This window comes from Juglans microcarpa x Juglans regia, chromosome 8S (genome assembly GCF_004785595.1).
Source record: "Juglans microcarpa x Juglans regia isolate MS1-56 chromosome 8S, Jm3101_v1.0, whole genome shotgun sequence".
In the NCBI taxonomy this organism is placed as follows: Eukaryota; Viridiplantae; Streptophyta; class Magnoliopsida; order Fagales; family Juglandaceae; genus Juglans; species Juglans microcarpa x Juglans regia.
This window is the reverse complement of record NC_054609.1, coordinates 19893795-19921674: the sequence shown is the minus strand read 5'-3', so window position 1 is coordinate 19921674 and position 27880 is coordinate 19893795. Positions and strand designations below refer to the sequence as shown.

At 40.5% G+C, this 27880-nt stretch overlaps 1 protein-coding gene across 1 annotated transcript; it reads left to right on the top strand.

Moving 5' to 3' along the window:
- The first annotated feature begins 409 nt into the window (after positions 1 to 409).
- On the top strand, positions 410 to 27880 carry LOC121244431 (glutamine--fructose-6-phosphate aminotransferase [isomerizing] 2). The gene is made up of 11 exons (XM_041142496.1): positions 410 to 786; positions 7494 to 7666; positions 8376 to 8484; positions 9516 to 9661; positions 24444 to 24608; positions 25149 to 25509; positions 25848 to 26098; positions 26187 to 26301; positions 26394 to 26649; positions 26752 to 26920; positions 27519 to 27880. The coding sequence occupies exons 1-11, from the start codon at positions 540 to 542 to the stop codon at positions 27600 to 27602; spliced, it is 2076 nt and encodes a 691-aa protein (XP_040998430.1). The 5' UTR covers positions 410 to 539; the 3' UTR covers positions 27603 to 27880.

Sequence of the window (27880 nt, the reverse complement as noted above, 5' to 3'; positions counted from 1 at the left end):
GTATTATATACTATAATATACTATTATATATAGTATATAATATAGTATATTAAAACCAAAAATATCAGATCAAATCAAATCGAAATTGGTAAAACTGTAAGTATTGATTTAGAGTGATAACCAATACAAAATCGATTTTTAAAAATATAAAACCGATACATATCAATTCGATCTCAAATTTTATCTAAAATCAGATTAAACCGAACCGATTATACCTTATCAATAGTTACTTTAATCGGTACTTTGAGGGCTACATAACAATTTTTAAGAGAAAATTAGAAAAGAAAATATCAAATGACACCGTAATACACCCAACCATGTCCAGCCACGTCCGCACGCTTGATGCACGCTCGAATGACAAGAAAGCCCCTTCAATCAATGTAACGCCACGGCCCACACGAAAGGTCAGACGCGAAAAAGTCATAGTTGTCCGCCGGTTCTGTACCCGCTTTCTCCTGCTCCAGAATAAAATCTCTCCCTTAAACCCACCCCACCCAACCCGGAAGAGAAAAGAAAGAAGAAGCTCACGGAAGGGAACAATGTGTGGGATATTTGCGTATTTGAATTACAACGTGAACAAGGAGAGGCGGTATATTCTGCAGGTACTCTTCAACGGTCTCAGGCGTTTGGAGTACAGAGGCTACGATTCCGCCGGCGTTTCCATCGACTCGTCCTCCTCCGACAGTTCCTCATCATCATCGTCCCAAAATTATATCTTCTGTCCTCCTCCCCTCGTCTTTCGCCGCGAGGGAAACATCGAGTCTCTCGTCAAATCCGTCTACCAAGGTCTTTGATCTCTCTCTGAGAAAATTTCTCTCTCTTTTTATTGGTTTTTGGTTTTCATTTATTTTTTTGTTCTTTTTGTCTTCCGGTTTAACTCGGGGGCAGGAAGCGAACCGGAAATGTTTGCTTGTTTGTTTTATTTTTTTTTGGATTGAACTCTTGGGCCAATTGTGTATATGCGTTCACGGGCAATTTCATTGCTTTTTCACCGACCAAGGGGTCTATGTACTATCTCAATTGATGGAAATTTCTTGCCCATATATGATCGAGGATAGTGATGTATTTGTTTTTTTTTTTTTTAATAATTAATAAGTGATTTTATTAAAAGTAAATAGACATAGTCTAAATACACAAGAAGAATAAAAGAGAAAACATTTAAATACAAGCTAAGAACTAGAATAAACTAAGAGAAAATCATGAAAGGTTATCTCCATTCAACACAAGAAACTTAGCCCAAGTACACAAAGTACTAAAGAAAAACTAAGTTCTCCCCTCGGGCATTCTCTATCTTCAAAGCATCGCCCATTCCTTTTCAACCATAAGCACCACATCAAACATGAATGAATCATCTTCCATATCGCAACATATGGTCCATATTTGTTTTGACCAATTCACTTTCATTGTTCAAAACGTTCAATATTGGTTTGAACCAATGCAACTTTATCACTCTTATTTTTATCTGGGTCTTTTTTAATTCCCAAAACAAGCATCTTGTGACTTTTGAAATTGAAATACTTATAAATTTAGCACAAAAAAATGTATTTGTGAATTAAATTGCTTTGAATAACATTGGCCTTTCTCACTCCTCCTTTTTTTTCTCTACGTACACTTTCCCTTCTTTTTTTTTTCGTTTCTGGTTGGTGATGCTGTTCATTGGAGGTTGAGTAAGTGATTCATTGCAAATCTGAGTATGCATTCAAGCATGCCAAATGTTGTTGCTATCGATCATAAGATTTTTGAGGTTGCTAGAGAAGGGCGATGGGTGACTATCACAGAGAAGGGGTGGAAGTTGGTGAGAAGTCTTCATCTAGAGTTAGCCACGGCACGGTGGTTCACCAAAGCTCTGGAAGACTGCTTGAAGGTGGGAAGGAGGGAGTTTTATTCAGCTCACAGAGATGCGGACAGGGGCCTCATAGCCCAAAGGTGTGTTAACTCTCAAGGGGCATTTCATGTCGTTGGTGGAGTTCAGAATTTTGGTGGGGGGGGGGGGGGGGGAACAGTATCCTCATTCCGGAGTTGAGGGAGACCAGCTTCACAATTGGCCATACAGTGGTTATAACGTCGTAAACTCATCCCCCGACATCACATCTGGATTCTGTAAAAAAATCATCAAGGGTTTCGGACCCATCCCATCAACTTGTCAGACGAAAAGGAGAGGCGCCGCTGCAGTCTGGAGATGTTGTGGCCTCAGTAGAGGTAGTGGGTCAGAGCTTGGAGGGGGCTGACAGAGATATTGTCGGTCTAAATAAGGAAAGCCTCCTGCGGGTTGTGATGGAGATGCAGAAACAAGTAGAAGACTTGAAGGCAAATTTAATTGATATAAAACGGTGCGTTGAAAGAGATGTAGAGGTGGGAGTGGGCGCAGGCCTGGGGAAAGGCCAAAAGCACTAGCCTATGGTAGGGCCAATGGGCCCAGAAATCACGCGCAGGCCTTAGGAAGAAACTGGGAAATGGGCCCTGGTGAAGTTGGGCCTTGGTTTCAACCGAAACTGAAGAGGCCTATTTGGAGGAGACGTGTACCGTCTGCCTCAGGCCCTTCGACGGGTGGGCCTCAGCCACTGTCGCAGGCGAAGAGCCAGGTGGCCCCGGCAAAGGTGGCAACACCTCTAACGGTGGGTATGGTGCCGGATTCCAGTCTATTTGAGCATTTACAGTCCATTTCAGGGCTCCTCGACAATTGCCGGTAAAGCGACGGCCACAGAAACGCAGGTGATGCCTTCGCCGTTAGCAGAGGATCGGAGCTATAAGGTCTCTTCCTGTGAAGAGATACTTGCAATGGGGGGGGGCTTATAGTAAGCCAGAAACTGCTGATAGTGGAGGAGGAGGAGTCTTTGCACATGTGCGACGCTGCTGTGGCTTCAGCCAGCCAGAAGGCACCGATATACATGGTGGGAGAGTCTCCTTCCTAGACAGAGGCCCATGGCCATCCCGAGGATCACCTAGATCGTATAGTGGCGGGAAGTCTCAGTTTTGAAGCTCTTCCAGGGGCTGAGGGGGCAGGGGCGGAGGTGATTGATGATGGGCTTTATCAAAGTGAGGTAATGGTGGTCCTTGAGACTCAATCTCCCACTAGTAATGTTGTGGTTGCATGGGAGGGCAGGAATTTATTTGGGGAGGAAGAAAGGGCGACTCCTAATTTGCAGTGGGCTTCCAGTGATGGGGAACCTATCTCGTTAAACCATTTGCTACCAGATGAGTCGAATGCTTCGGATTTGGTGTTTCAAAAGGTGAAGGATTTGCATCACTGGATATGCATGGAATGTGTGGGCTATGAAGAGCAGTTTATGGCTTTACTTACTGCAATTGAAGCGGGTCATACATAGTCTAAGAAATCAGGGTCGGAAAAACAGCGGGAGCTCAAGCGCTTAACTTGATCTTTGAATTATGAGGGAAGCTTAAGCCATGAAAGATCCAAAGGGAAGGGTCTTGCTTATCCTTTATGAAGCCAAAAATTGTGTCTTGGAATGTCCGTGGGTTAAATGAGGCGAATAAGCAGCTTCACATAAAAAACTTGTTGCGAGAATGGAGGGTGGATATAGTATGTTTACAAGAAACTAAACTGAAGAGTGTTTCTAGAAGATTAATTCAAAGCATTTGGAGTTGCACTTACGCAGATTGGCTTATCTAGCTTCGAATGGGGCTTCGGGTGGAATCCTAGTGATGTGGGATAAAAGAGTTGTTGAGAAAATGGAGGAGTTTGTGGGGGAGTATACAGTGGCATGCTCATTTAAAAGTGTGGCAGATAACTTTGTGTGGGCTTTTGGAGGTTTATACGGTCCAAATATAGACAACGGCATACGTTTCTTACGGGAGGAACTTGCTGAGTTACATAGCTGGTAGAAGCTTCCTTGGTGTATAGGAGGAGATTTAATGTAATCTGATTTCCTAGTGAACGATCGGGAGAGAGTGGCTGTACCCAGCAATGACAGAGTTCTTAGATTGTATATTTGATTTAAACCTGCTAGATATTTCTCTTCTAGGGGGTTCCTTCACTTGGTCGAATAATCAGACATGGTCACTCATGCGTAACCGCCGCCGATGTCATCCTACTCAAAGCCTCCATAATAATAACAAAGAGAAGTGAGGACAAATGATCTCCTTGCCTTAGATCTCGAGAACTATTGAAGAAGTCGGAAGGACAACTTAATCAATACTAAGAATCTGGCTGTGGAAATGCACCAACTAATCCAATTACGCCACCTAGGCCCAAAGCACATCTCCCCAAAAAATACAAGAGGAAATCCCAATTGATATGGTCGTATGCCTTCTCCATATCTAACTTACAAATAATACCTGTGGAGCCAGCCTTTAATCTGCTATCCAGGTCTTCGTTCGCTATAAGGACTGAATCCAAAATTTGTCGCCCCTTAACAAATGCATTTTGTGGTTTCGAAATGATCTTGCCCAAAACCGCCCCCAGTCTATTAGCAAGAACCTTGGATATAATTTTATACACCCCATTCACAAGGCTAATGGGTCGAAAATCCTTAACCTCCACTGCTCCAGTTTTCTTTGGAATAAATGCGATAAAAGTAGCATTTAGGCTTTTCTCAAACTTTCTAACCAAGGATACTTCCTGAAACACATATAATATCCATTTTCACCACCTCCCAGCAAGATTGGAAGAAACCCATCGAGAAACCATCTGGGCCTGGAGCTTTATCTTTACTCATGCGTTTGATTACATCATACACTTCCTCCTCCTTAAAAGGTCTGTCCAACCAAGAGGCTTCCTGAGGCGCAATAGTGTAAAAAACGAGGCCATCCAGCTTTGGCCTTCATCCCACTCGTTTTGTTAACAATTGTTCATAGAAATCCACCACATGGTCATGAATCAAAGGGACTTCCTTACATTCCATACCATTAATGCTCAGTATTTCAATGGTATTAGTTCTTCTATGAGAGTTAACAACTCTATGGAAGAACTTAGTACTCCGGTCCCCTTCTTTCAGCCACAAAGCTCTCGACTTCTGGTGCCAAGAAATCTCCTCTAGGGATAGTATTCTTTCCGATTGGTGATCCCAATAGGGGTATTATTATTTTGTCTCATTTACTTTTTGCAGATGATACACTCATATTCTGTGAGGCAGATCAAAACCAGTTGAGGGTATTGAAGGCTTTGTTACTATGCTTTGAAGCAGCGTCAGACTTAAAAGTGAATTTTGACAAGTCAGAGTTGGTGCTAGTGGGGAATGTGAGTAATACTAGGCAGCTAGCTAGTACTCTTGGGTGCAAGGTAGCCTCTCTTCCTATTACCTATCTGGGATTGCCGTTGGGGGCTGCAGCAAGGGCCTCATCCATATGGGATTTATTCATAGAGAAGATAGGAAGGAAATTGGCAGGGTGGAAAAGATTGTGTTTGTCGAAAGGTGGCCGTTTGACTCTTATCAAGAGTACCCTTTCTAACTTACCTACATACTTTCTATATTTGTTTCAATTGCCTGCCAAGGTAGCTGCTCGGATTGATAAACTGTACCGTGATTTCTTATGGGGTGGGATAGGGGATGAATTCAAATTTCACCTGGTAAGCTAGGATAAGGTATGTACACCACTCTCGTTTGGTGGTTTGGGTATAAAAAATCTGAGAACTTTCAATCGGACCCTGCTTGGGAAGTGGTTATGGAGGTATAATAACGAGACAGAAGCCTTATGGAAGTTGGTGATTGACTGTAAATATGGAAACATGTGGGGGGCTGGTGTACTAAAGAGGTGTCAGGGCTAGAGGTGTGGGAGTTTGGAAACACATTAGGAAGGGGTGGGGGGATTTTAGTAGCCATTCTAAATTGGTGTTGGGGAGGGGTTCTCGCATTAAGTTTTGGAGGGATATATGGTGTGGGAATGAGGCCCTAAAGGATACATTTCCAGCTATTTTTCAGTTGGCATGCAACCAGGAAGCTTCAATAGAGGACTTTATGCTTCTAACAGGGGACCAAGTGCAGTAGAACGTCACATTTAGTAGAGTGGCGCAAGATTGGGAAGTGGACATCTTTGAGGCTTTTTTCAGCTTGCTTTATTCTGTGAAGCCGAATAGACAGCAAGTTGATAGGGTGTGGTGGACTCCTACGAGTAAGGGCATTTTCTCAGTTCGATCCTTTTATAAGTCCCTTTCCCAAGTCACCAACATCTCGTTCCCATGGAGGAGAATCTGGAGAAATAAGGCACCTCCAAAAGCGATCTTCTTTACTTGGACAGCAGCGTTGGAGAAGATTCTGACTACCAACAATCTGAGGAAGCGCCGATTAGTTATTCTAGACTGGTGTTGCATGTGCAAGAGATCTGGTGAGACAGTGGAACACCTTTTGCTACATTGCGAGACTACTAGAGCCTTGTGAGTTGAAGTATTTAGCCGGATAGAGTTAGCCTTTGTTATGCCTGCAACGGTGATAGATCTATTGGCCAGCTGGACACTTCCGAGAGGGGTTCAACAAATCAAGGCGGTGTGGAATATGATCCCAATCTGTATTATGTGGTGTATATGGCAAGAGCGCAACGATCGGATTTTCGAAAACAAAGAGCGGTCTCCGAAGGAACTTAGAACGCTATTTTTCTGTACTTTATTTCTATGGGCCATTGCTTTAGATTTTAATGGCCTGAATTTTCATGACTTTCTAGTTTCCCTTACTTCAACCTAGATATGTCTTATCTCTTGTGTACCATCTTGTGTACTTGGGTTTTGCCTATTTTTATTAATATATCTTTGATTACTTATAATAAAAAAAAAAATTAGCACAAATATGTGAAAAGGGGGGTATAGGTTTGATAAATGACTGATAAGAAAGTCAATGATCCTTCAATAACAAACAACCAATAGCATATATGTGCTACCCCATATGAGTAGTGAGTGTAGGTTACTAGGTGGTATATGGGATCCCACAGGAGAAGTTCTTGCCCTTTATAATGATTCTAATGGTGCTCCAATTGTATCATTGACTAGGCTATGGTCTATATGTGACTTGGGCCTCCCTTAGGGCATTACAAATGCTATCATAGTTAATCTCAACCAGAAATGCGGGATTTGAGCCGTGTTGCCTATGATGGAATGGTCCGATGAAGACTTGGGATTTTGGGGGGATTGTGCTATCCCATATAGTGCGTGTAGGTGGTGTATGGATCCCATATTGCTTGAGGAAGTTATTACTCTTTATAATGATTCCAATATGGCTCCAAATGTACTATTGAATAGTCCTTTTGGAGTACGTCCCAAACGTGACTTGGGCCTCCCTTGGGGCATTACAACATACAACTATAACAAAAATGTTTATTAGTCAGGTTTGCTCCTAAAATGCTCTTCCCTAATATTAGATTTTCATTTGTTTTTTTTTTGGAAAAAATGTCGCTTGGCTTCATGTTTGTAATTGATCCATGCCTATTGTCAATGTGGCTATATTTTTCCATCCATTTCTCTACAAGTTTGGCTCATGGATTTTGTTATGTTTGCTGGAACATGATGGGGGAATAGGTAGAACTAATGGTAATTTTGTTATTTTCAGAGGTTTCTGAAACGGATTTAAATTTGGAGGAATCTTTTTCCATCCATGCTGGCATAGCACACACCCGGTGGGCAACTCATGGAGAGCCTGCCCCACGTAATAGTCATCCTCAGAGCTCTGGTGATGGAAACGAGTTCTTGGTCGTTCATAATGGAGTTATTACTAACTATGAGGTATGCTACAGATTTCTGCAGCTAGATGTTTCATTCCTCTATTATTTTTTTATTTCCTCTACAATGATGTATTCTCTAATGTGATAATCTTCTTAGATGTGGCAAACATTTCTTATTACTGTTCTTGGTCTTAGTTTGAGTTTTTGTCTAAGAATAACTGCATGATATAAGTTACAGTAATATGTCATGTGGATAAGAAGTCATTTTACACATCCTTAATTAGGTTCACATTTTTATTTCATATTCTGATTCTTTGCTCAAGGGTCCAAATGAAACGCTTTTCTCAAGTCTGTGTTAGCCCGCCAATTTTAGATTTGTTTGTTGGCGATTAGCATTGGATACTCCCATAAGTGGGTAAATAGCTTGTATTGCCCTTGTAACGAATTTTAACTGGCTTGGGATAAGCTTGTGTGAGCACAATGTCTAATGTGTTGGGGGGTTGTGGGTGAGGCAGACAAGTGTGGTCCATGTAGGATATTGGTGCTCACTTATGCGCAGCAGTGATTGAGAGTTGAGATGGCAGTAATGGTGGTTGTGTATGAGATAATGTCTATGCTTGTGCAATAGTAACTACAATGTTCGTATAAATGACCTTCTGATATGGATTCAATATTTTAATTTGTGCTTCAAGTTGCATATGTAAAGTTTAACGGTATCCTTATTATATATGTGCTTTTGTTGAGCTGTTTTTAATGGTTTACATCTTCAGGTCTTAAAGGAGACACTAGTCCGACATGGGTTCACCTTTGAATCTGAAACAGATACAGAAGTCATTCCAAAGCTTGCCAAATTCGTTTTTGACAAAGCAAATGAAGAAGGTAATCTTAATTTGTGACTGGAGTCAGTTTTCTCAATTAAAAATCGTAATTTTTTTCTGGATTTTTAAGAAACCCAAGCATTACTTGTACCTTTTCTGATGTATTAAAATAGCACTTTTTCCCGAGTACAAAGCTACTGATGAAGTAGTAAAATAGCTTTGGAACGGATAAATTGAGATTTATGTGTGTTTTAGCACGATCGTCCTATTGACTATGTCATTAATGTCCAGAAATCACTTATAAAAAAAATGTCTGGAAATCAACAAGCAATGGGTACTTGTAATTTATATAATATATATAGATATATATATATATATTATATAACATGTAAGCACCTATATAGCATAGAGCTAGTACTCTAAAAGGGTCTCTTCTAGAAATTTCTGGTCTTTCTCTCATCCTTAAGGCTGATGCAAGCTCTTCTTAAGTGTAAAATTATAGTGAAATAAGTTTTTACTTATACCAAACCAATTATAGTGAAATCGGAGGCGAAAGTTTGGCATCTGATTCTTCAGACAAAGCACCTGCAAATTAATATTACTTTTTGAAGGGTTTAGGGTTTAGTTCCTTATTTTGTAACTAGGTGTATGCTGTTTGTATACCTCCTGTGTATTTGGGCTATGCCTATTCACTACTATCAATAAAATGTTATTTTACTTCTCAAAAAAAAAACTTTTTGAAGGGAGATTTAAATGCGTAAAAAAAAAAAAAAGTGCCTTTGGCTGATGGAATACGTATAGTCAAGTACTCTATGCTTGGCTTGACTAACCCTTAGTAGCCACTTAGACCTATTGAAGGCTCTAGTTTTGAACAAAAGCACCATACTTTTTCTCTTGGCTGATACTTATCGAAGAATTTTTATTTTTTCGGCCATAGTGGATGAACCGAGTATGGTGTTTTTCTCGTACTATCATTGCTCAAAACATAGTGCACTTGATGTTATTGGTGTCTTTTTTCAGCCATTGCATATAAAATTTAAAGCACCATTACAAATGACAATAGCTTAGGGCATTGTGTTATTTATGTTGCAGATGACCAGACTGTTACATTTAGTCAAGTGGTGCTTGAAGTTATGAGGCATCTTGAAGGAGCCTATGCGCTTATTTTCAAAAGCCGGCATTATCCAAATGAATTGATTGCTTGCAAACGCGGCAGCCCATTGCTCCTAGGTGTCAAGGTAAGTTATACATAACTTAACTTTAGGCTGTACCTTGGAAACATTCATGCATAATTATACTTATTTTTTTTAATAGGTAAAAATAAATTTATTAAACCAAGTACTTAGGCATAACCCAAGTTCACAAGGAGTATACAAGAGAGAACACCTAATTACTAGCTAAGAACTAGAAAAAACAACAATGAAATCATTAAAACAGGCACATCAAGTACAATAGCAGATGCCCAAAGTAACCATCATCCTAAAGGCAGCGATTCGGTGGTTACCCCGGATACCTCTCCAACAAGCCAAAAGATCCACCACCCTTCTAGGCATTACCTTGGCAATATCACTCCTATTAAAGATCTCATCCCATAGAACCTTAACCACTTTACGCTGGAAAAGTAGGTGATCCATAGATTCTCCATTCCTTTTACACATAAAGCACCAATCCATAATGACGAGACCATGTTTTCTCAAAATATCCGTCGTTAGGATTTTTCAAAGAGATGCTAGCCAAACAAAGAAAGCAACCTTGAGAGGCACCTTGCTCTTCCAAATGCACTTCCAAGGAAAAGCATTAGGTGTTTGGCATGGCATAGCCTTATACAAGGATATGACCGAAAAATTCTTGCTCCTGGGATGAATCCAAAGCAATCTATCCTCCTCACCCCTAGCCATGTTCGAGGCATACAACATGCTGAAAAAATCTGAGAACCATTGGAGCTCTAATAAATCTCGCATTCCACTATAAAGAGCCATTGGAGTTGTGCATATAATCCGCCACAGAAGCATCCTAATCGAATGCAAATAAAAGGAAAAGCATTCTTAAGGGCTCTATTCTCACACCAAATATCATGCCAAAATCTAATCCGAGGTCCCCCACGCACCACAAATCTAAATTTACTAACAAAATCACCATTCCTTTCCGAATAGAATTCCACAATCCCGTACCATACACGATTCTCACCATGCTTAATCCACTTACACCACCTCTCCATTCCTTCCTAGTAATTACAACAGAATATCCCAATTAATGTGATCATAAGTCTTCTGCATATCCAATTTGCAAAGAATACTTGATTCTCATACTCTAATTCTACTTTCCCATTCATACTTCTAGTGCTACATTCTTTTCTCTCCGTACAACTAAAACTCTGATGATGGTTGGTGGGGTTTAATGGTGAGATTTTTTCCGAGCGTTATAGTTTTAAGGTGAGATTTGTGTGATTATGGGGGGCCTGAAACACTTAGAGATAGAATCTAAACTCTTTGTATTGAAGACGGATGGAAGTTCCATGATTATTACTGAAAGGAGTCAAAAGGTTGTGAAAGAGATGAGGTTGGGGATGTTCACGGTGTAGTGGTTCGCTAAATCGCTGGAGGATTGTTTGAAGGGTGAAAAAAGGGTTTTTTACGCTACTACACAGGAGGGAACCAGAAGCTTTATTTCACAGAGATGCTCCAATGCCCGCGGTCGATACATGGCACTAGTGGAGTATGGAAACAGTGGCAGATGTAATTTTATCTTCATACCGGAAGAGATGGACGTATGGGATGGAGGAAGATGGCATGTGAATTGAGAGAGGGTGGTCGTAACAGAGGGCGGTCGTTTTTGGGGCCGATGGCGGTGGTGAATCATTCGAAATCACGTTCGTATAAGGATGTCCTCGAACAGTCGACGACCACAATGCCGATACAAGTGCATAAAAGGGGTGGAGGGCATGGCAGGTTGGTGGCACAGGGAGGAGCTGCAACAAGACATAATATTGGATATGGCCTTAGGAAGGGTTGTTGTATTGCTGGCACAACAGGCACTCAGGGGCAAGGTGGTGGTGGTGGTAGGCCTGTTGTTGCTTTGACAGAGGTCAATGTGCACAGTACACTTTTGGATATGACAACATGGTTGAGGCATTTGCAGGAGAAATGGGCTTGGACCTTGGAGTGGAACGTTGTCTGGGCAAGGAAATGGATTTGGCAGATGGGCCGCCAGTTCGCACCTGAGAGATAAGGTGGGCTGCTCCAATGGGCTCCATAACGCGGGCCTGGACAAAGGTAAGGCTAAGGCTAGGCTGGGTTTTGAAACTTGCAACCTAGCCCATATGGAGGATCAAAGGAGGTGGTGAAGCTTCGGGGTCCTCCAGGCTAGCACAAAAAAGGTCGCCAGATGCCAGTGACCCTTTGAGTGGCTCACTGGTGTTGGTCTCGACCAACTCCCTGCAAATCAAACCACTTCTCAAGTCTTCCTCAAACCTGAGAGTGGTCTCCTCTTTGGATCTGTCAGCGACTGCTTTGGGGTCCTGCAAGCCGGCATAGAAAAGGTCGCCAGATGCAGGCGATCCCTTGGATGGCTTGTCGATGCGGGTCCTTGTTCTGTCGAGCAAGATTAGACTCGCTATGGTTAAGGAGACTATTGAGGTAGCTGGAAATGAGCTTTCTCCGCGTTTTGTCACTGTAAATGGGTTGTCGCAAGTCTCTAGAGGTTCTTTGCAGCCTACCATAAGCTGTGGTAGTCCCTCTGTTGGTGTGAGGACGCCCATCCAGGATGAGTCCGACGAGTATTCTGTAGGGGTTCCTTCCTCTTTTGAGAGTATCTTGGTGGTTGCGAATGAGGGGGTCCGTGCAAGTGTATGATTTGCAGCTGGTTTGTAGGGAATTAGACGAAGGTATTGCCTGCTCTGAATATAACATGGAAGGTACAGGGGATGACCCAAGCCCCATATGTTCTATGCTGCCAGTCCTCATTGCTATCGAGTTGGTCGAACCTCTCTTGGCTAGATCTATGCCAAAAAATAAAGGGAGTTAAGGAGACTAGCTTGCTCTATTAATTATGATGTTCGGGAAGGTAGTGGAAGTAGGGGAAGGAGTAAGGTTAGGGCAAATATCTATGATTAATGAAACCAAAGATTTTATATTGGAATTTAAGGGGGCTGAATGATTCGTGTAAGCGCTTTTGTGTTAACAATTTATTAAGAAATTGGAAGGCTGATATCATTTGTCTTCAAGAGACCAAGCTGAAGGTCATAGATAGAAGTATTGTTGGAAGTTTGTGGGGATGTCTTTATATGGATTGGGTATATCTTGCCTCTAAAGGGGCATCATTCGGAGGTATTTTTGCTGTGGGATACAAGAGTCGTCAATCTGGTCGAGGATTATGTCAGGGAATATTTGGTGGCTTGCTCTTTTAAAAATGTGGATGATGGTTACAAGTGTTCTTTTGCTGGTGTATATGGTCTTAATGTGGACAACAATAAAAAGCTCCTTTGGGAGGAGATTATTGGTTTGTGTAGTTAGTGGGATGAGACATGGTGTATTGGGGGGATTTTAATATAACTCATTTTCCGAGTGAGAGGTCGAGGGATTCCTGTATTAGTCCAGCTATGACAGAATTTTCTGATCTTATTTTTGAATGGACTTCATTGATTTACCTTTGGCAGGGGGGAATTACATGGTCCAATGGGAGGGTCTGGTAAAGACTGAACAGCCCATTTTTCTGATTTATGTCAAAAGAGACTTCCGAGACTTTGTTCAAACCATTTCCCCATTTTGCTCGATAGTGGGGGTCTTCATGAGGGGCGTAGATATTTTAAATTTGAAAACATGTGGTTGAAAGCTTATGGATTTGTGGAGAAGGTGAGTGTGCTTGTCCTCTTATGATTTTTCTGGTACCCTCAGCTTTGTGTTGGCTGAAAACTTGAAGTTTTGAAGAAAGACTTGAAATTGTGGAATGATGAAAATTTTGGGAAGATTGATGATCAGAGGAAGATTCTTTTTGAGGAACTTTCATGCTTTGATGAAAGGGAGACTTCCGGGGTTCTCACAAATGAGGAGAAGGCAAGGAAAATTGTTGTTTTGGCTGATTTGGAAAAACTTAAGGGATGCTTGGGGAATGAGATGAGATGAGAATTTTGTGAAATGTAGTAATATGGTTTGAGATAAGATTTTTATTGGGTTTTGGGAAATGAGAGAGAAAAAGTTGAATAAAAATATTATTAATTTAAAAAAATTGTTGGAATATGATTTTTTAATATGATTTTTATTTTAAAATTTAAAAAAGTACTATTATTTTTTGTGTTTTGTTTGGAAGTTTGAGAAAATTGTAATAATTAAATGAAAAAATTGAATATTTGATATAAATGTTTGTATTTGAGTGATGTTTGGGAAGAAAATTATGAGAATTTTTTAGATGAGATGGGATGAGATATGTTTCTCAAACAACCCCTTACTCTCATGGAAGAGATCTCCTGGCGACAAAAATCTCGAGCCTTTTGGATGAAGGAAGGAGATAAGTGTACTAGTTTTTTTCATAGAGTAACCAACTCTCAAAAGATTTAATGCTATTGAGGTGCTGCATTCGGGAGGAAATGTTCTTTTGGACAGATCTGAAATTAAGAATCACAGTGCAGTTTTTTGATAATTTACTTATGGAGCAATTCCCTTGGAGGCCTAAGGTTGATGGGTTGTCATTTGACACGATTAATAAATCGTGTGCTGACTGGTTAGAGAGGATGTTTGAAGAGGAAGAGGTGCTTAAAGTGCTGAAAGGTATGGACAGCGATAAAGCGCTGGGACCATATGGATTTTCAATGGCTTTTATTCAGGTCTGTTGGGAATTGAGGATGTTATGACGGTTTTTGTTAAATTTCACTCACATATGAAATTCGAGAAAAGTCTTAATGCAACCTTCATAACCCTTATTCCGAAGAAGGTCGTGTCTGTGGAGGTGGGAGACTTTCATCCTATAAGTCTTGTGAGTAGAGTGTATAAGATCATATTCAAGGTTCTTGCCAATCGTATCAGCACGGTCATGGAAAAGATCATTTCAAAGCCTCAAAATGCATTTGTTAAGGGGAGACAGATTCTGGATTTGGTCCTTATAGCTAATGAATGTTTGGACAGTAAAATTCGATCTTGCAATCCAGGTATCCTTTGCAAAGTAGATATGGAGAAGGCTTTTGATTATGTTAATTGGGACTTCTTGGTTTATATTCTTGGCAAATTTGGTTTTGGGGAGAGGTGGTGCAATTGGATGAAGTATTGTATCACTACCGCTAGATTCTCGATGTTGGTTAATGGCACCCCCTAGGGTTTCTTCAACAGCTCCCGCGGATTGAGACAAGGAGATCCTCTCATTTTCTCTTTGTCCTAGTTATGGATGTATTGAGCAGAATGTTAGAGGCAACAGTGGATGAATCTTTTTTATCTAGATTTTCAGTGGTTGGTACTTACTTCATTTGGGAGCGTCAATGTATCTCATCTTCTCTTCACTGAATATACTTTAATTTTTTGTTAGCCGGAGCATAATCAAATTCGCTCATTAAGAGCTCTCTTGCTTTGTTTTGAAGTTGTTTCCGGCCTTAAGGTGAATTTGTCTAAATCTGAATTGGTATTGGTTGACTTGGTAAATCATATTGGGCTGTAAGGTTTCTTCTTTGCCTATGAAGTACCTTGGTCTTCCATTGGGGACCCCCCATAAATCCAAAGTAACATGGGATAGTGTTATTGAAAAATTTGAGAATAGATTGGCTGGTTGGAAAAAGATATATCTATCTAAAGGAGGGGAGAATCACTCTTATTAAGAGTATGTTATCTAATCTACCTACGTACTTTCTTTCATTATTCCCGATTCCGGCTGGTGTGGCGAATCGGATGGAAAGAATCTTTCTTGCTTTCTTATGGAGTGGATTGAGTGATGAGAAAAAGGTATATTTGATTAAATGGGGCAAGATTTGTACTCCCTTATCTTGTGGAGGTTTGGAGATTAGAAAACTGAGTATTTGCAATAAGGCCTTACTTGGGAAATAGTTGTGGTGGTACCATCAAGAAAGCGAGGCTTTATGGAGGACCGTGGTTAACACCAGATTCAGAAGTATTTGAGGAGGTTGGATCTCTAATGAAGTGCGTGGATCACATGGTGTGGGAGTATGGAAATTAATTAGGAAGGGCAAGGAGGATTTCATTCGTAATTTCATATTTGTGGTGGGGTGTTGAACTAGGGTCAGATTTTGGGTTGATGTTTGGTGCGGTAATGTTGCTTTAAAGGAGGTTTTTCCTTATATTTTCAGAATTACATTGCATAAGGAAGCTTCTATTGCTGATTATATGGACCCTTCGAATGGCTTGTTGCATTGGAATGTGTCATTTATCAGAGCAATTCAAGATTGGGAAGTGGGAGATATTTCTGATCTCTACAACACCTTGTATGCATTGGATTTGGAGTGTGGTCTGGAGGACAAATTGTTGTGGATGCACCTCGGGAATAAGAATTTCTCAGTTAGATCTTTATATAATGCTATGTCTATCCACTCTTCTACTGTTTCCTTTGGAAGCGCACTAGGAAGAGCAAAGTGCCCCTAAAAGTTGCTTTTTTTGGTTGGCTGGCCTCTCACGGGAAAATTCTGACCATAGACAAGTTGAGGAAGCGTGGTTTCTTCATAATGGATTGATGCTTTGTATGCAAAAGGAATGGCTAATCGAATGGAAGATATTTTGAAAATAGAGAATGCTCATTGGGGGGGATTAGAGACTTGGGACCCGTTTGGGTGCTGAGGTGATCTTAGCCTACCTCAAATATTTTTGTACGGTAGGTTCGCCTTAGCATCCAAACGCCCTAAAATGGTTTCATAAGAACTGATCTCAACTTGGTTTGATGGTTTCATCAGTTTTTAAAGATTTGACAAATGCTAGAGGGGAGAGAGAAAAGCCTTTGCACAGCGTGGGGACAGAAAATCACTTTTTGTGAGACAAATGCCAAAGGGGAGAGAAAAGCAATTTTTGGGGAATTCGAATTAAATAAATTTGGGAAAAAATGTGGGAAATTAATTTTTTAATGCATTGGGGGATTTTCTAAATAATATTTGTATTTTATTACTAAAACATATAAATAAAATAATTATTTCATCACTACAACAACAAACCAATCATTGGTGGAACTTACTACTTTTTTAACTTCCCATAAAAAGTTAAAACATATCTCAACTTACTTCATACATCCAAAAACATTCAAACATATCTCAATGGGACCCACACTCTTACACAAAATACACTCAAACATCTTAATTCATTGTTATTCACAAATCATCTCAGATCATCTTGACATCCAAACGGAGTCTTATTATGAGGATCAATAAACTTTCTTACTTATATATATAAAAAAAAAAAAAAAAAAGTCTATTTTCTAAGCATTCATTAGCAATGAGCATCGAATCGAGAATTTTTCTTTCATTGACAAAGGCATTTTGCGACTTTGAAATGATCCTCCTTAACCAAATTGATACGATTGACAAGAACCTTTGATATGATCTTGTACACCCCAATGTTATTGTTGAATGATCCACATGCCATATGTGAAAATTATGAAGTAATCATGGAAATTCGAGTAACATGGATGAGTGAATGATAACGTGTTCATTGATCTAATTGTCATTGACTACATAAATCATAACAAAACATATGGTGGACCACACTTAGGTCTGTGGCTTGCACATCCACCATAACATAAGGCCAAGCATTAAAGCTTTCTTGTTGTTCACATGACTTCTTTCTTATCTTATCTTGTCATAACGCATGTGACCATAATGACTTCATGAGGTTCATGGCATGGTATATTCATGGGTATGTCACATTCTTATGCATGGCTTGGCAATAAGCATGGCATATTAACATACTTTTTTTTTTTAAGTAACAGATTATATTAATAAGAATAGACATAGCCCAAGTACATAGGGGTATTCAAGAGTTTACAGCTAGGCAGGAGGAAAAAATAAAAACAAGAAAATAATGAAAATCTAGGCCATTGAAATCTACAGCTTTCACCAAAGGAATAAAGTTTTAACAAAGAACAATCTAATCTTCTCTAATGAGCGCTCTTTTATCTTCAAAAGTCTGATCATTTTTTTCCTTCCAGAGGGACCATAGATTACATATGTAGGAACCATCTTCCACATAGCTGTGATTTGTTGAGTGTCGCCTAGATTCTTCCAGCTGGCTAGAAGCTCGACCGCAGTAGCAGGCATAATCCGGGCTAACTCTAATCTTCTAAAAACATCATTCCATAACGACCTGGCAACCTCACAATGCAGAAGAAGATGATCCACAGTCTCGCCATTCTTTTTGCACATATAGCACCAGTCCAGAACAATCACACGGTATTTTCGTAAGTTATCCATAAGTCAAAATCTTGCCCAAAGAAGTTGTCCAAGCGAAAAAGACCGCCTTGAGAGGCGCCTTATTTCTCCAAATACTTTTACATGGAAAGTGATTGTGCTGCGGATTTGTGAGGATCTTATAAAAGGAACAAACAAAAAATGTACCTTTCCTAGTGGGTATCCACCACAACTTATCAGTTCCTTGAGTTCTCAATCTCATGGCGTATAAGAGTTTGAAAAAATCAGCGGAGCCACCGGACATCTCCATGAGGTCCGCCACTGATGCTTCCTGCTCACATGCTTCCTGTTCACATGCTTTCTGTTAACATACATAAGTATGGTTATTGTGACATGGTATCCATTTAGGACATTCTACAAGCATAACATAAGAGTAATTTACATTACATGGCATCATTTCAGACAAACAATGAATTCAAAATACCGTACATAATTGCATCCGCAAGCACATTGTCACAATTCAATGAACTTTCATAAAAAGGGGCTAACAATGAACATGGCAGTACATGGTATAGGTAAGTAACACTTTTTCAGGCAAAACAGAATAATTACAGCACATATAAACGTTATGATCATGCCACTTACCTTATCTCCTTAGCTTTGAGAAACAATTGAGCACGCCAATCTCATACCTTATAGAATTCTTGCTGTCTTCCTAGTGGAAGTGAGCAAAACTGACCTTGGGTCATGCATGTCTACTCTTAAATTTCACCACATGCTGTGTATGAATGTGTAGACATGCTCCCATGATTTTTGGTAAGTAGAATGCAGGTAAATATTAAAACAGGCTGTTTGTCCCACTTGTCTTTCTGATGTATTACAAAGGATTCTTGAGCTTTGGGTAAAACAAATGCTAATATGCTCAGATTTGACTTCTGGAGCCATTTGGGGTTGTTAACAGCAATCACTTATAAAACTTTAGGGTATGCACACGGTTTAACAACATTACAAGCGACTTATGGGCAAGAAATGAGGTGTGGTTTCATTGTTGTTCCAAAAGGCTCGAAGGGCGAGGGTTGGAGGAGGTTCGTAGAATCGGTGAGAGAGGCTGTCAATTTCTTCTCTGTTTTGGGTGTGAAAAACATAGTGCCTTATTGGGTGGCGATGGGCCTGGGTTCTATGGGCTCTGAGGATTTAAGCTGGGCTCTAGGGATAAGCAGAAGTTGGTAGCTGCATGTGGGGTGGGCTCTGGGATGGGCTCAATGAAGGGCTGAGGTCACGAAAGGCAAAAATAAGGTGGATGGGTTGGGCCTGACTAAAAGCCCAAAACATGTGTGGAGTGTAAAATCTCATGCCGTTTCTGTCTCGTGCGTACCAGGTGGTCTCTTCCTCTAACACATTGGCGTCGATTCTTGCCTCGACGTCGACGGTGTCAACTAGATTGAATACCTCATTATGAGGTTTCTTTTCATTATAAAGGCATTGCCATGCACATTACAAGGCTAGAATCAAGCCATTTACAGCAATAGAATCTGTCTAAATAAGGAATCTATGACTAATTACAAGTTATGTACAACTATAGATACATGCCATATATGACTAAGTACAAGAAAGGGAAGTTGTATGCTATCTGTCCAGCACACATCCCGCTGACATCCCCCCTCAAATTAATGTTGGTCGGTCAAGAAACATCAATTTGCCCACAAGAAACTGATGGCGTTGTCTTTTCATGGCCTTTGAAAACACATCAGCTATCTGGAGGTCAGTGGAAATATGAGGAAGAGAAGTAATACAAGTGTCCAAGACTTCCCGAATGGAATGATAGTCCACTGCAAAACTGGATTGGCAGCAATCTGAATGGCACTAGTATTGTCAGTATGGAGAGGAGTAGGGTCCAACTGAGCACAACCAATCTCAGCTAGGAGCCCACAAAGCCAGAGAATCTCAGAACAAGTAGCCGACATCGCACGGTATTCGGATTCTGTGGAAGATTTAGAGACACGATCATGTTTCTTACTTTTTCAAGATATCAAAGAGTCACCAAGAAACATACACCAACCCGTGACAGATCGTCACGTATCAGAACATTCGGCCCATCAGCATCGCTATAAGCGACAAGGCGAAGAGAAGTCCCACCGGGGAAGAACAAACCACAGCTAGGGGACCCTTGAAGATATCGAATAATGCGATGAACAACAGCTAAATGTAGATGACGTGGAGCCTGCATGAACTGACTAACTTGCTAAACAACGAAGGAAATATCAGGTCGAGTAATAGTCAAATAGTTCAGGCTACCCACTAACTGTCGAAACACAGTAGGATGAGAAAGGATATCACCCCTCCTCACGACGATATTTCGTGTTTACTTCCAGAGGAGTATCCACAGAAGAAGTATGCTGAAAACCAACCAAAGTAATTTAATCCTGAGTGTATTTATGTTGATTTAGAAAGATGCCAGATGAATCAGTATGAACTTCCAACTCCAAGAAGTACGCAAGAGGACCAAGATCCTTCATATGAAACAAGGCTTGAAGATGTTGTTGTAGTCGGGTCATCAAGGCAGAATTTGTCCTAGTAATAACAATATCATCAACATAAACTAAAAGAAGAACAATGCAATGGATGTCTTGCAGAGAAACAGAGAGGAGTTATATTGACTCTGCTTAAAGGAAAACTAAAGCAAGGTTGATCTGAATTATCAAACCATGATCGGGGAGCTTGTTTCAACCCATATAACAAGTGTTTCAACTTACAGACATCTGAGGATGAAGAGGACGGCAAACCAGGTGGGATGGTCATGTAGATCTCTTCTTTGAGGTCATCGTGAAGAAAGACATTTTTTACATCCATTTGATGAAAGGGCCAACCTAGGGATGCAGCAACAGAAAGGACAGTCCGCACCGTAGTCATCTTGGCAACCGAAGTAGAAGTCTCCTCATAGTCCACCCCATACTCTTGTCAATTGCCAAGTGCAACCAACCATGCCTTAAATCGATCCAGAGTCCCGTCAGAACGTAGCTTGATCGAGTAAACCCATTTGCAATCGATGGCTTTAATAGTAGCCTTGTCTTTCCCGTGAGCAGCATAAGCCATTACATTTGGTATCATTTTGTCCTGCTGGTAAGTAGCCTGTGTGGCAAGACGCTGCTCCTCACGAAGTAACTCCCCAAAGCATACATCCAAAGAAGGCAACGGATCACGATTCATCAAATTGGAGCGAGTGGCCTCAAATTCAGGTCGTAACTTCATTAAGAACTTATCTCTCTTGCTTTGGTCATGAGCTTCCTGCACAATAGAGAGAGATTCTTCTGGTACTTTGGCATAAATCATGTCAATGAACTCTCCCCATAGATTATGAAACCTAGAAAAATAATCTTGAATGGAGAGATCACCCTAAGTGTAATTGGCGATCTCATACTCGAACTGAAAACGCCAGGCGGAATTGTCCTGATTATACACTTTTCTTAAGTACTCTCACATAGATTTAATAGTCTTATATGGCCTTAGATTGAGAACAATAAGAGGATCAACAGATCCTAAGATCCATGTCAGCACCCTAGCATCTTTGATCTTCCACTAAGCCAACTTAGGAAGCTTAGTAGGAGCGGGATCACTACCCATCTATATGACCCCATAACTCTTTTCCCATAACAAATAAATGAAATTGAAATTCTTAGGCAGAATAGTTCTTACTCGCGAATTTCACGGTGAAGGAGTCTGAAGACATGATGCCTGTAAAAGAAAAGAAAAAAAAAAAAAGCCCATCCAAGAAGGATACTTGCCCCCCAACCACCACAAAAGGTGCCGACTACAACCCAGCCTCCACAGACTTTGCCAACATGAGCCCAACACCAAACCGAGTCACCAGATATTGGAACAGAAGATGCTGACAGCACCAAAGCAAGCCAAAAGTTGGAAGCCAACAACCAAAAAACTCCTAGAAAATGCCAACAACAAAGAAATGAGATCATTGAGATGACTAGAATGATCTCCAAGCAATGTCGCAGCCCAGCCACAACCAAAAAATTCACAGAAAGTGTCGACAGTGGCAACAATGTCGCCCACCAACGAAAAACAAATTCTCAAGAGAAAGAACCGAAAGGATTTCTAAGTTATGGCTCTGATACCATGTCAATTGGATTGAATACCTCATTGTGAGGATTTCTTTTCATTATAAAGGCACTGTCGTGCACATTACAAGGCTAGAATCGAGCCATTTACAGAATTAGAATCTGTCTAAATAAGGAAGCTATGACTAAATACAAGATCTGTCTAAATAAGGAAGCTATGACTAATTACAAGATATGTACAGCTATAGATACATGCCATATATGACTAAGTACAAGAAAGGGAAGTCGTATGCTATCTGTCCAGCACATATCCTGCTGACAGATGGAACTGGCACAGACGACATCGCCGGTCACTGATGACTCTCCTGGTGGTGTGTCGGAATCGAAAATGCTGCCAGTAGTGGAAGAGGGGGGAATTTGTGCCTCGGAATGACGGCAGGGAGGCAAAGAATGGAGGGGATTTAAGCCCCTTACTGTCTCTGGTCCCCTTGGCTAAGAGTATGATTCTTTTGGAGTCTGTACCTTTGTTTGTTAAGCCTATTTTTGGTTTCTCGGCATTCTGAGCTGGACAGTAGGGTTTCAAATTCGGATTTGTCTATTTCTGAAGAAGTGCAGCAGAATGTCTCATCTGGAGGGGAAGCAGATGAGTCTAATTTACAGATGGTTTTTTGTGAGAGGGACTTCTTTGATGAGGATGTGGGTGGTCCAATCCCTCTGAGCACTCTTCTGCCTCAATCTCCATCCAGTATTGCTTCTGATTGGGTTCTAAAGAAGGTTGAGGAATTACAGGCTTGTGTGGGGTTATCTTGTGATGGGTTTGAAGAGCAATTTAAGGCTCTTCTTGTTGCTATCGAATCTGGATGCCCCTAGGCCTTGAAGTGAACTTCTAAGAAGGAAAGGGAATTAAGAAGATTAAAATGTTCCATTAATTATGATATTAAAGAGGGAAGTGTTGGGAGGGACAAATTGAAAGGGAGGGGGCACCTTACTTTTCCCGTGAAGCCTAAAATTCTCTCTTGGAATGTGAGGGGGATCAATGACTCCAACTTCGTATTAGGTCTCTACTTCAAAGTTGGATGGTTGATATCGTTTGTCTAGGGTTTCTTGGGCACAGGTGGCTGCCTTGATATTAGGAGGGAAATCTAGAAATTTAAATTGGAGTTAATGCTGGAGGGGCGGCAGCTCTGGATTGGGAGAAGAGGGGTTTTGAGCATCATTCTAGGAAGGTTCCTCCTTGATTTTGTTTGGAAACTCTCCTAAAATAGATAGGGTTTTTCTCCCAGACTAACACTGCCGTGACAGCTTGAAACCCTGGTCAACCTCTGCCATAAAAGGAAGATTTTCCTAATTTGATTCTAAGATCTTGGCAGCCTCATAATGGGAAACCTTCTGGTTGTGACGGCTCGCTATTCAAGTCAACTTCTACCAAAGAAGAAGATATCATTCCTAATTTATTCAGGGTCTTCTCCATCTTTTTTGAGGTACAAAACCTGATTTGAAGATAGATGATAGATCAGTATCTCCATCTGATTTGGAACCTTAGCACCCATGTTGAGTTAATTATATAAAATTTTCACTTCTTGCTCTATTGGAGCTAATCAAATGTAATGATGCCAGGCGACATTTGGCATATACTAAAAAATGACTAGTCAATGTTATGATTAGAGCCCATTAAAATCACTATAAGCTGCAAAAATGATTTTTATCCCATTAGTCTAGTGGGGGGGCTTGTGTAAGATCATATTTAATGTCCTAGCAAACAAGATGAAAGTGGTGTTGGAGGAGATAATATTTAGGGCCCCTGCATTCATCAAGGGGAAATGATATGGATATTGTATTGTATTGTAAATGGTCCTCTTGACACCAACCAAGGGAACTTGAAACAAGGTGTGCTCTAGGGGAAGTCCTGCGGGAAAATAGCTCAACGCCAGGATGATAAAAAGAAAAAACATAACGCCTCCCATTCTTATTACTTTTCAATACGAAAAAGAAAAAAAATGAAAATGTCATCTTACTCAAAACCCCAATTATGAATCCAATGCCCCGAAATCCTAAGGGTTCCTCCACAAACAAGATGGTCAGACCCTGAAACAGCCTCAAAGCATAGAAAAAATCATTACAAATGGCAATTGGAAATAGTTTCGGTTGGTGATGTGGGAAATCTTGGGGCATTGAGTGGTACTCTTAGTTGTAGGGTGTCGTTCAAGGCATAGCCAATATGGGATGATATCATAGAGAAAATGGACTGCTGTTGTATGTGCCTGAAATGTGGTGAGACCACTGATCATTTGTTGTTTCACTGTGAAGTGGCTAGCGTATTGTGGGTTTCGATCTTCCATCTTCTTGCGATTGAATGGGTGATGCCTCAACAACTGGTGAAGTTGATGGCGGCTTTGGGACGTGAGTAGGGAAAGAGTGTAGAAGTATGGAGGATAACTCCTCAACACTCTAAACTCTAAAGATTTGTGATAGACCTTTGCCAGAGTTAAAAACCTTTATGCCCAAACTTTGTATGAATGGAAAACTGCCTCCAACAGCATCCACTTTTGTGCATGTGTATAATGTGATATTTCTTCTGTCTGATTTAATTTATTTTTCTCTGATTGTCCCTCGCTTCTATTATCTCAGGAATTAATGGAAGGCAGGAGCAATGGATCAGCATTTCATGATGAAAAATTCCTGTCAAAGAATGATTTCCCCAAAGAACTTTTCTTATCCAGTGATGCCAATGCTCTAGTTGAACACACAAAGAAAGTTTTGGTAATTGAGGATGGTGAAGTTGTTCATCTCAAGGTATTTGACTTCAAATTCTTTTTTATTTTTTTGTTTTGGTTGGTATATGAACGGTACTAGTTTTTCCACCTGTCTTTTGGAGTTGGCCATTGTTGAAATGAATATTGGAGGGGAATTTTGTTAGTCCTGGAAGCTTTGACTAGGATAGAAGCATGATGTACTGCTTGTGGGAAGTTGTTCTATTACAGAACATTCCCCTATGCTTTTCAAGGAATCTGGTACACACCCCAGACAGAGGCTCCTTACCACACAACAGGTTCATGGTAGCTTTCCCATACTTTTCTATGAATTTTATACTTAGTGGAAGCTTTTTCTCTCCGGCAGTTGAATTGCACTTCTGAAAACACTTCAGATATATTCTGGTTAGAGCTTAGAAGGAAAAAGACCCTACAGTTATGGGGTATACCATTGCTGTATGTTGTTGCTTAAAGATGTTATGGATGCTTATTCTGTTACTCATTTCATTGATGTTGATGTTATAACATAAGATGGCATAAAGTCTATAACACCTAGTTGTACATATGACGGTGGTTGCTTCAGGATGGAGGAGTATCAATACTCAAGTTTGATAATGACAAGGGAAAACATGGCCGTTCCCTTTCTAGGCCTGCTTCAGTTCAACGTGCATTATCCGTTCTTGAGATGGAGGTTGAGCAAATAAATAAAGGAAATTATGAGCATTATATGCAGAAAGAAATTCATGAACAACCGGAATCTTTAAAAACCACGATGAGGGGGAGACTTATACGTGGTGGCACCTGCAAAGCCAAGACCGTTCTTTTGGGTGGGCTGAAGGATCACCTTAAAACAATTAGGCGAAGTAGGCGGATTGTTTTTATTGGTTGTGGAACAAGCTACAATGCTGCTTTAGCTGCAAGACCCATCTTGGAAGAACTTTCTGGTAAGTGTTCTGTGTACTTCAACCCCTAGGGGTTGGCTCAAGTGGTAAAGACCTTGGGCTTGGGGGTATGCTCCCCCCAAGTCTAAGGTTCAAATCCCCTTAGGTGTAAACAATCTCTAGGGGCCATCGGACTGGGGGATTTTCACCTTGAATTACCCAAGGTGCACTTGCAGAAAACTCCTTGCCGATGGCCTGTGCACCCCCGGGATTAGTCAGGACGTTGTTCCTAGACACCCGGTGCCAATAAAAAAAATGTATTCTGTACTTTCTGTATTATTTTCCAGATAACCATTTTTTCTGATTTTTGTCCCCTTGTTTATTTCATATGAACCATACAGGTGTCCCTGTTACGATGGAAATTGCTAGTGATCTCTTGGATAGACAAGGACCAATTTACAGAGAAGATACAACTGTTTTTGTTAGTCAATCTGGTGAAACTGCAGATACTTTGCTTGCATTGGAATATGCTTTAGAAAATGGTGCATTATGTGTTGGCATAACCAATACTGTTGGTAGTGCAATAGCCAGGCATACACATTGTGGCATTCATATAAATGCTGGTTGTGAGATTGGCGTGGCCAGTACCAAGGTAAATAACTAAATATTACAATTATGATATCCTCGTTTTGTTTGTTCTAGTGGTGTTGGTTTTTTTATTCCATTACTATATTTAATAGGCATACACAAGTCAAATAGTAGTGATGGCCATGTTAGCACTAGCAATAGGAGGTGATACAATTTCCAATCAAGCAAGAAGAGAGGCTATAATAGATGGCCTATTTGACTTGCCAAGTAAGTTTTTAGTCTCTGGCATGTAGTCTGTTTTCAAAGAAATTTAGGAAATGTTTAAAAGGTGATTATTTTTCTCTCTTCTGTTTTTGCAGACAATGTCAGAGAGGTGTTGAAGCTTGACCAAGAAATGAAGGATCTTGCAAAACTATTGGTTGCTGAGCAGTCACTCCTTGTGTTTGGGAGAGGCTACAATTATGCAACAGCTCTGGAGGGTGCTTTGAAAGTGAAGGAAGTGGCACTTATGCATAGTGAAGGAATACTTGCTGGTGAAATGAAACACGGTCCTTTGGCTTTAGTTGATGAAAATCTCCCTATTGTTGTGATTGCCACCCGTGATGCTTGCTTCAGGTCACTTCTATCTTATTTAGGAGTATCTTTGTCATCAACTGATAAAAAAAAGCTTTGTCGGCTAAAATTCTTAGTTTACTGACGTCTTTCTTTTGCTAACAGCAAGCAGCAGTCTGTCATTCAGCAACTTCATGCCCGTAAAGGTCGCCTAATAGTGATGTGTTCAAAAGGAGATGCTAATGCTGTAGGCCCCGGGGGATCTTGTCGAGTAATAGAGGTTCCCCAGGTTGAGGATTGTCTTCAACCTGTAGTTAATATAATTCCGTTACAGGTATATTTCCTGCAATTTATCATTACATGCGCTATTTATCTTGATCAACTGTAATTGGTGCAACCTGAATTAAGAGTGTTTAATTTCAACTGATGTCATAAAGACTTGGTCTGGTCATTCTATGTTGGGGTGCTACCATTAATAGTTACATTCACGTGCATATACAAAGACGTAGTTCAAAAACCATGTGTAGAGTGGCTGTATATCTTCTATTGAATACTCTGTTTGTATTCAATAGAAGAGTCGGTGCCCTGCATATGTTTGTATATGTATTAGGTTGAAGTACCTATAAAAAAAATTGTATTAGGTTGCAATAACCTTCTAGCTTAAAAATGACTCGGTACACATTACATGGATTACTAGCTCCAATGCATTTGCATTTTTTGAAATAGACGTTTCTCAATCTAAGGAAGCTTATATTTGGATTTGAAATACCATGTCCAATAGATACAGCAGCAGAAAGAAAATGCGGAATCCAGTAACTACTTTTCCACAATTTCTGGATATTTCAACGTTCGACTTTCCCAGCTTTTATTTTTGGTCATTGTGTACATATATGTGTGTGTAATTAATTCCGATCTCTGCCTTTTGGATGCAGTTGTTGGCTTATCATCTCACGGTTTTGAGGGGGTTCAATGTTGATCAGCCTCGGAATCTCGCTAAGAGTGTGACAACCCAGTAAACTTCTACTGACAAACCTATTGCCTCTTTGGTTGTTACCCTTCATGAGAATAATCAGGATCTCAGCTGATTATAGATATATACATATATTCTTTGGCTCTATGACCTCCTCAGATGTGGTTTCTGGTATTTATGCTGGGGTCGTACCAGAGCATTGTAAATGATCACAAATTAGGAAATTGCTGACTCCCCCCGACTCGTTTGTTTTGTGAAGCTTTGTTGAATGTGCCTTGTGCGCATGTTTAAAAAGTATTGCTTCGATTATGTTTTCTATTTAAA

Excerpts from the sequence above, each read along its gene's own strand:
- LOC121244431 (XM_041142496.1), top strand. The coding sequence starts at position 540 with ATGTGTGGGATATTTGCGTATTTGAATTACAACGTGAACAAGGAGAGG. Across the intron at positions 8,485-9,515 it reads TGACAAAGCAAATGAAGAAG|ATGACCAGACTGTTACATTT; the intron begins GTAATCTTAATT and ends TTTATGTTGCAG. Across the intron at positions 24,609-25,148 it reads GTGAAGTTGTTCATCTCAAG|GATGGAGGAGTATCAATACT; the intron begins GTATTTGACTTC and ends TGGTTGCTTCAG.